The sequence below is a fragment of the Ptychodera flava genome, chromosome 16 (assembly GCF_041260155.1).
Source record: "Ptychodera flava strain L36383 chromosome 16, AS_Pfla_20210202, whole genome shotgun sequence".
Classification (NCBI taxonomy): Eukaryota; Metazoa; Hemichordata; class Enteropneusta; family Ptychoderidae; genus Ptychodera; species Ptychodera flava.
Window position 1 is genome coordinate 21,322,580 of NC_091943.1, and position 9,899 is coordinate 21,332,478.

At 39.4% G+C, this 9,899-nt stretch overlaps 1 protein-coding gene across 2 annotated transcripts; it reads right to left on the minus strand.

The window, feature by feature from the left end:
• Positions 1-1,048: 1,048 nt before the first annotated feature.
• LOC139114279 (uncharacterized) lies at positions 1,049-8,340 on the minus strand. 2 transcript variants are annotated; one of them, XM_070675881.1, is made up of 4 exons: positions 7,531-8,340; positions 2,777-2,958; positions 2,413-2,515; positions 1,049-1,807 (listed from the first exon to the last, which is right to left on the minus strand). In XM_070675881.1, the coding sequence occupies exons 2-4, from the start codon at positions 2,900-2,902 to the stop codon at positions 1,656-1,658; spliced, it is 381 nt and encodes a 126-aa protein (XP_070531982.1). In that variant the 5' UTR covers positions 2,903-2,958; positions 7,531-8,340; the 3' UTR covers positions 1,049-1,655. The 2 variants fall into 2 exon arrangements, with proteins under 2 accessions (XP_070531982.1, XP_070531981.1); XM_070675880.1 differs by lacking the exon at positions 7,531-8,340 and adding an exon at positions 6,611-7,496.
• Between the last annotated feature and the right edge of the window lie 1,559 nt (positions 8,341-9,899).

Genomic DNA, 9,899 nt, shown 5'->3' on the forward strand with positions numbered 1-9,899 from the left:
TGTTGACAAATGAAGTCAATTTTCAATAATAATATTGAACATTTTACACATAACAACTGTATTGTGAGGTTTAAGACTTGGTATTTCATCATGCTACAAGAAGTTTAACAAGGTTCTCCAGCTTCAACAAGGAACAAAAATGCTGAAAAATATTCTCTGTTTGTCATGGTGTAAAAAATTTTGGTGGCCCACCCCTTACCTTCCCTGGAATTTTCATGGCCCACCCCAAGAACACTCATTTTTTTTTCGTGCCCCCCCCCCCCAATTTTCTCTTCCGGCCCCCTGCCGTTAATTGTGCTCGGTCCCTTAATATAAATGGAAAATGACTGAAATATGTCGTCGATAAAAACACACGGTGGTATCAGGTTCCGTTTATTTCTACAAACAGACCAATGCCAGCCACAAAAACTTCCCCAAGCTCATGTATGTTGGAATCACGACCGAACTACAATTTGTAATTTATCAAACTGTCACAAGTCGAAAAATGAGGAGAATTTTCGAGAGCCGTATTCCGCCCCACAGCATTGCCTCTAGACTCTCCACAGTCGCTGTGCCTTGTTTTGTGCGCGCCGCAATGGGCCTAGCATTCGAAGGCTGTGCAGCTGTGAGCACGCGCTGCCAGACACAGCGACTGTCCGTTCTTGCAAGTAAATGAATATTCATAAGGGTAGTGACGTCAAAAGAAACACATATCTAACTGGGCGAAGACAATATATGATAGTAGCTGGTAGACCTATATACGCGGTATGTTTTTATTTTTCATTTTTAATTTTATTTGGCTATGCTACCTGTCATTTTTGTTTTGATTAACGGATGTGTGGAGTTCTATAAAGTACCCGGATCAGGCAGAAATCCGACCGGTCGCTTGCAAGAACGTCCAGACCCTGGGATTCGCGTCGCGTCTCTGAAGGGCGCGCGCGTGTTCCAACAGGGAAGAACGCGAATCGCAGGGTCTCTGCCAGACTACATTGCCTCTAGTGCGTCTCCTGAGAACATACTGGTTAGCAAGCCTTCAGTAGCTCTGACACATACACTGTAGGTTGTCTCGCTTACCGTTATTACTCTCCGAAATGCTCAAAAATCAAGACAAAAATCTGCCGCTACAAGACTAAGGTACCACAATCTATGAACAATGACTTTATCGCTTTATTTTACTTCCACTGAAACACAAATACTTGAAAAATATTCACACAAAAAATATCAAAATAGGTGAGCTGTGCCTATGGCATTCGGTTGAATCGCTACACCATGGCTTTCACAACTAAAATTTTGATTTGATCTCCGTTGATGATATGCCAGGTCCTGTAATTTGGTCCTTCAGCGTATTCCTTCACATTCAGATTCAGATCGTTTTCACATCAGACACATCTCGAACATCTTTATCCTTGCATTTTAAATATATTATTTTACTGTGTATTACTGTACAGGAGCGAGAATCTATAAACCCATGCTTGTAAATGTCACAAACTACACCTGATAATACACTTGAAAAATGTGCCTGGAAAATTTTGTAAGAGCGCCAATTTTCTGCAAGCCATGATTCTTAGGACAATAGTGATGATTATTCTTTTTGACTCATCAGAAGAAGCATGGACAGTAGCCTTCTCTACCGTCTATGGATGAACATCTCAGTGATTATTCCGTAAGGCGCTATGTTACGCAACCATGTACATATACAGGAAGTATACGACACCAAAGGCGGCAGCAAGTTCTTTCGGTAAACTTGACCTTGATTCGTTGAGACGACCCGAGCCGTTGTCCGTGTTGCAGAGATCTTCCTCGCAGCAGGAACCGCACAGTTCGTGTTCTGCGTAAGAAATCACAAATCATAGAACACGAGAAAATGGACCTGGGGAAACTTTGAGCGAAAGTGCAACCTTAAAAATTATTGTATCCCCACCTTTTAACGGTAGGGAAGGGCCGATGTAGAGTAAAAAAAAATCTCCAGGAGTAGTTGGTTTACTATTCGTTTACGGCATGTTATGTAGATGATAGATGTATTAACCCTTTGAGCGCCAAAGTCAATTTTTGTTGCCTTTATAAAATATACTGTAGTCAATTTTTTTTCAGATTTTTGCCAGAATTTTGATTAAAAGCTGTAGCCAATGAAATGTGATGGTCATATGGTACAAAATTATTTAAAAAATACAGAAAATTTTATACAAAATTGGTAGAATCCTGCACAAAATTTTTGGTAGGAAAAATTACGGCTCTCAAAGAGTTAATAACCAAACTTATAGAAAAGCTGATATACTTTTTCCAATAAAATCCTACTAGATTAGATCCATGATTGGGTGAAACTTTTGGTCACCGTAAATGGTGTGATGGTCGATCTCACAAGTTGTTAGATGTCTTGAATGGAACAGTTGGCGGAATTGTGAAAATATGCCCCCGACCACTGGGTGAACTCACCGTCAGCGTAATTGACACCACAACCTGAGTAACAGGAGACGGCAGGGCTACACGTCCGGCTGATTTTATATAACGAACCGTCTGGTCTTGTCCTACTTGACACCTATCGATAAACATTGGAAAGTTACAAAGGAAGATATTGTTCTGTGTTTGTTTTATATATATAATATGAGAGAGAGAGAGAGAGAGAGAGAGAGAGAGAGAGAGAGAGAGAGAGAGAGCGCAATTATGATTCGATAAGAGTGCACTTTCTCGCAATGCTACATGAAAGTCACAGGTATTGTTCAAGAGCTGAACTGCATATGTAAAGCAACTAAATAGATTCCCGAAGTGGATTTGTTACAGGACTGAGAGAGTGACTCACCGAACAAACAGGGTCTTTCACGGGCAACCCAGTGAACAAATCCAATACGGCTGTGCAGTCTGTAGTGTGTGATGCGTTCGTCTTGAAATCACCGAGGCAATCTGCATCACCAATGCCGATGCTCATGTCATAGTTACAAGAATAGCATTGCAAAGTTGACACACAACCGACCTGCAGAAACACTGTACATGTAACAGGAGAAAAGAAATGACTGTGGTTTAAATCTAGACATCTGTTTGTCAAAGGTCAAGGTCTTACGCATCTCGAAACTGACTTTTGCTTTATATTTCCCTAGGGAAGCTTTCAACCACTCTCTTTGAAAACCAAGATTAAAAGTAGGGGTCTCCGTATAGATTTGATAATATGGCAGCGAATTACCAAATCTCTCTCGGCTCTCAAAGTTCAAAATGGTTGCTATCTCTGTGTAACTCTGTAGGGAAAAACTAAATTTTCGATTTCACAAAAATAAGCCGGTGAAAACTTTTATTAGGCCTACACTATTAGCTTCAAAATGAGCCCCCCAAAAGTGGTAGACTAAAAGGTAATGAAAACACTAAGGAAGAGTCTGAATATTTGACCCCCAGGCGCATCCTACCTGAATGGAAGAGGTTGTCTGAACAGCGGTCAGGGATCGTATGGGACCCATACAACTAATGTAAACGTTGTATGCAAGGTACGTTGGCGATTGATGAAAATTAAAACATGTTTTTCATAATGCACACCGTAAAATTTCAATGCCGCAGCTGTGTTCATAGGATGCATCTACAGATATCGTGCATGAAACTTGTCGAGAAAGTCGCACATGCGCAGTTCCGACGACCCCTTCCTTACAGTTAAATTCAAGCTAATATTAGCTCTTCTTTTCAACTATGATTGTTTTACATCTTGACCGACAGCATTGAAAGAAGTCAGCTTGTTACCGAAGTGATTTTCGTGAATAACATGCTGTCTTTAGAACGCAGGAAAAGCGGCAGGCTGAAAACTTGGCTACGCTTTGCTTATTTGCTTATCTAAGGGAGCCTTCAGTAATTACAGGGGGGTGGGCCAGGGGAATTGGGGGAGGGTCACTTTTTAGAAAACAGTTGAAGGGGGACGGTCACTTTTTATAAACCTATCTTGGGGGGAGGCTCACTTTTACAGAAGCTGATATTATGGCCAAACTTTCATTGTCCATGTGATATTTCCTGAATAGGAAATCACCAACAAAATACGCACACACTCATCATAGACCGCCATGCATAGTGAATTGACATTTTGGTGAAATTCCAAAATCAAATTTCTTGCACAACCATAGACTTGTAACCACTCTAGTCTAATCAAGAACAATAATCTAAATAATCAAGCATACATAAATGCACAGATTTATCTAATTTTGTACTGAAAAAAAATATTCATAGTTTCATCATAGACCCCAATGCATAGTGTATTGACATTTGGTGAAATTCCAAAATCATATTTCTTGCACAACCATAGACTTGTAACCACTCTAGTCTAATCAAGAACAATAATCTAAATAATCAAGCATACATAAATGCACAGATTTATCTAATTTTGTATTGAAAAAAAATTATTCATAGTTTCATCATAGACCCCAATGCATAGTGTATTGACATTTGGGTGAAATTCCAAAATCATATTTCTTGCACAACCATAGACTTGTAACCACTCTAGTCTAATCAAGAACAATAATGTGAATAATCAAGCATACATAAATGCACAGATTTATCTAATTTTGTACTGAAAAAAAATTATTTATAGTTTCACCATAGACCGCAATGCATAGTGAATCGACATTTCAGTGAAATTCCAAAATCAAATTTCTTACACAACCATAGACTTGTAACCATTCTAGTCTAATCAAGAAAATTGATATCAATAATCAAGAGTACACAAATGCAAAAATTTACCTATTTTTGTATTGGAAAAAACTATTCATAATTTCATCATAGACACCATGGATAGTGAACCAACTTTTTAGATGAAATTCAGAAATCAATTTCTTGTACACAAATGCACATTTTACTTCCCTTTTCAAGCAAAGTACATTTAAATACATTATCAAACATATATAAAATACAGATATAGCATGTTTTGTGGGGGTAAATTGTCAATCATTTGCCTGATAGACTCCATGTATTATGATTTGATATTTTTGATGAAGCACTAAATCAGCTACATCTTGCCTTCTTATAGTTGCACAAAATATGGTGACCCTCCCTAAAATGTATGAAATACCATATCTCTTCAAAAATTCTTGCGTGATAAATTGCGACTGTCCCTCCGAAAACACCAGCCCTCCCCTCAGTAATTTGTCCCTAACATATTACATATTAATTGAACCAATTGTTATGTAAATTAGCTGATACTGTTTTAGTTATTCCTGGGGAGAATACCGCAGTGGTTAGGGGGGGGTCAAGTTTTAGAATGTCGGACAAGGGGCAGGGTCACATTTTAGACAGGAGGATAGGGGGAGGGTCATATTTTACGGTACAGGTGTTCGCGAAATTCCCCCGGCCCACCCCCCTGTAATTACTGAAAGCTCCCTAAGCACATATTCAACAGTGGCAATGGTTTACAGCGCTGTAAAAACTGCATACAATCATGATGTGTACATGCACCGATTCTGGATCACGATGGTTGTGTAACATGAGCATTACAGGGCTAGAAGCTGTAACTTCTGATGACCTCTTGATTGTCTTTTTCTGTCAACTGCAGTTTGATTTTCTAGTCTCCAAAGTACGTTTAGTTGTTTACACAGTTTTCAGATTGTCAGCTCAGCAAGTACGTGAGTAGACTGCATTGTTATTCTTGACAAGCGAATTCTGGTCAGGATTAGAATTCGAATGTTCTCAGAAGGGTGCATTTTATCACGTATAAAGGCTGTGTTGACAAGCTAAACAGTGGGTCTTTCAACATTGATGCTTTGAGAGTAGAAACAGAACTTGCTATTGACACTAAAACCAAAAGTGGTGGAAAAATCATCAGACAGCTATTTATCACTTTCGCAATATTACTTGTATTGTCACGAGGAAACTTTGGCTTATTACATCGGAGTCTAAATTATAACGCCATCCTTACTCATTTGCCTTGATGTTGACCTTCAACTTTGATTAGGAGTATGCAGAATCAGGCCGACCTGAACATTCTTTGAAATTGTGTAAAAATGTGTGAAGTGTCATCCCTTTGTCAACGATCAACTTTTATTTAAAATGTGCCAAATATGTCGAACATGTAAGTTAATATTGGTTTTGAAATAAACACGTTTGATATCTGACATGCCGAGCAGGTTTAACGTTTGCAAATGACGTACGTGACGCCCGTAGCCTGGCCAAGTACACGTTAAATAGCTTCACTTGGTTGACCTTTGACCTATGCAAGCTGTAACAGGAATAAAGCTCCACTACACTGCTTCCTCCGTGATTACTAGTAGTACTATATCGAATTACAACCCAAGAGCCTGGCCTAATGCATGGCTTCCGTCTGATGTTCAGGTTCAACGGCACGGTGTGTGCTCAGTATACTAGAATGTGTCGACTGCTTGCATATTTGATGTCAACGTGTCCTCGTCCTGTCCGTTACGATGAGTGCCTGCGGCATTGATTGCGAAAAGGCCTTCCGTTGATGACTACACATACGGTATAGTGTTTTGGGCAGCACACTCCGAACTAGCTGCAGTACAGTAGCTCGAAGTTTTGCCTGGGTATTTGGGTCGGACGGCAAAACCTGGTTTGCAAAACCTGGTTTTGCCGTCCGACCCAAATACCCAGGCAAAACTTCGAGCTACTGTACTGCAGATAACTCCGAACGAGAGGACCGTAAAGGCTGTATACTTACCGTAGAAAAAGGAAGTTATGGCAACATTCATCCTAATAAACGATACCACGCTGAAGCAAATCAAAAGCTTCTACCATAGACCACGCAAACACTTTATGCAGTTGATAGTATTCTAGATAGGCTGTGTTGGTATCTCTATCTGCGTCATCGACACAAAACACTACAAACAATTTTCGGTGATTCTGTTATGGGGAACCAGGCGTTGCCTTGTTTTCACGGGGTTAAAAGCCGAACGCTTTGCATAGTACTATACCAAGCGAAAGTTAACCTCACTCTGTATGCCTTGTGCATATTAAAATCCTTGATGATTGGATGAACGCGGCGTTTCTTGCTGTTCCTCGCAGGTACTACACTGTACAGTATGGCTTGTCTATGGCACTTTCCATAACGATAGAGTGTCGGTTAGAAGGACCGTTACAATTATCAGCAGAATAACTCTATCAACATTAAAATCATTTTGTAATGGTTAAAAAGTTATGATGTTTTCCTGCTTATAGGCCTAATGGAACAGAAATTGCATTCGTCGTGTACTGGGGACCCGTACATTAAATATGAACTTTACATACCGCCGGTACCTCTGGCTTTTCCTGGAACATGCAAGTTACGTGATGGACAAGAAAGTTATACAAAGGGCTTGGTTTTTAGGAAAAAGAAACGTTCAATCCATCACGGTTGGAACTAATTTGGGATAATTGGATTTTCACAATCTTTAAATTTCTCAAAAGTTTTAGGTGCCAGATAGTTTAATGTTCTGTGTGTTGCAATAATACAAATTACTCATAAAAACAAGTGTGTAATGAAAAAGAAAAGCAGATGAGATAACATTTGTAGATTAAATCAACAGTACTTCACCATCCAATTATCCCCAAATAGTTCCAATCGTGTTATCCGTACTATGTTTTCTTTGCGATAAAACTGACATTTAGTCCGTATGTATTGTCTGTGGCTCTCTCTTCGACGAATTCATATGAGAATAGGTCCTTGATACGAGAATTCCAACTTCAGAATAAACCAGATTCATGCGTTTTCCTCCTTTGATATCGTTGCTACCTTTGCCACGTTCATAATGCCCATTAATATTGACTGTACAAGGTGTAAAAATAGGGCTATGTAAGAAAACTTGCACCGCAAACAATACAAATAATCTAAAAAATGTCTCAAATCCGTGAACAGTGGTCCAGGCGGGTAAGAAGGGCCAAAATTCTGACTCATATTTGATCGCTCGCCATACCTACATTTTCATAGTATCTATTTGATTATTTATTACACTCGAAATTTGATCATCGTTTCTTTAGTCTTGAGTAGAGTAGCCGTTTTATATCTGCATTCTGATAGTCATAAGTCGTTGAAGTCGCATCACTTCTCACTCGCTAGGTTCCTACTGACTAAGGTAGTATTGGCCTCGAAAGTGAAAGATTTAAACTTTTGCTCAAACTTTCCTGAATGAAACTTTAAACCATTCTCTCACCAAATCAACAATAAAAATCAGGGGTCACCGTGCAAAGTTTGGAACTAATTAATTGACATTTTGCGATATTTGAAATTCAAAATGGCCGCCATTCCTTGTTAACTGTATTTGGTAAAAAGAAAATTTTGAATTTTCGAAAAACTAAGACCATGAAAGTTTTTCTTTCTCCAGTACCTTTAAAATGAGCCACCACAAGTGGTAGATCAGAAAAGAATTGTAGAAATTTGAGATTCCGAATATATGTCCCCGAGGCGCGTTCTACCTTAAAGAGGCACTCCCACTTGAATGGTAACATTTTTAAAACACATTTTTTTAATGCTAACGGTCGATATTTGACGTGGCGACTGCGCGCGGATCGCGAGATATCCATAAAAACATGTCGTTTCCCGAGCGTATTTTTCACATCCCGAAGTTTTACGATCGTTTCTGATTTTGACCCGAAATCCCCCGAAGGTGTGTTGTTGTGCAGATTGACGATATTCTAGGGAGTCTACAATAAGTTCGAACGACGCAATTAATTTACTTTCCACTGCAAAGACTTTAAGCTTATATACAGCATTATGCCTTTACCTCAGGTAAGTTTTATAAAACTTCTCCTTAGTTTTTGTCGTGTTCATTATTCTAAATCAGTTGTATTATATTTTTAACCAATACCACATAGACATCAGCTTTTACGTGTTAAATATTAGCCGCCTCCGATGACTACATTTTGTCGTCTGCCACACAGCACGTGTGGTTCGCCGCGCGCGCCGCTATGTATCAACCGCACGTAACTGTGCTAGTCACCTATGCGAATTCTGGTGGAATCAGCAAAAATTGTTTTTCGTTTTTTCGCTAAGTCAGTAAGACTCAGCTTTCTCCCATGGGGCATGACCGATCACCGACGTGAATGGTACTGTGGCGTACAGCAGCGTAAGCGTAGACTCGTACTCCATAGGTTATTTGACAATTGCCCCAGTGCCGAACGTTCGATGTTCGGAAGCTGAATTTAGTTGGGCCACCGAAATTCAAACTTTACTCTTTTGAAGACATGTTTTTATCGATATCTCGCGATCCGCGCGCAGTCACCACGTCAAATATCGACCGTTGGCATTAAAAACGTGTGCTTTAAAAATATTACCAAGTGGGAGTGCCACTTTAATACGGAAGGTTGTGTGTATCCGATCGAAGCACTATGATCTTGACCCTTTTCGGGTTAGCCTATCACTTGGGGGACAATTTGGAATAAATATGTTGACATATAAATGTATATTAAGACATGTATGTACAAAAATAGATATATAGATCTATTGTGCACATCTATGATTAAGGTAGTATGCGCATCGAAACTGAACCTTTTCTCAAAATTTCGCCAAGGAAAATCTGAACCATTCTCTTTCAAAATCAAGAATGAAAAACAGGGTCACCATGCAAATATTGGTACCAGAGAAACAAATCACCTTACAATTACCAATATCTGATATTCAAAATGGGTGCCATCCCTGTGTTAGCCCGGGAAAAAAATTAAATACCCGATTTTCACCAAAATAAGGAGGAGAAAATTTTAATTACTTTAACAGCTTCAAAATGCCACACAAAAGGTAGATCAGCAAAGTATTGTCATTCTCGCGAGCCAGAGCAATAATTTCCGCTCCGCTGACCTACGCAAAAATCTCATAGCGCTAAGCTGTTGCCGTAAAGAGGCGCGTGGTTTACGACGATGAGTATTGTAAGAATTTGAAAGTCTGCATTTATCGTCCCGAGGCGCATTCTATTAAAAGAAAGGTGAGTTGCCAGCGATGTAGTACACACAGGCGAGACAAAGTATGTTATTTGATATTT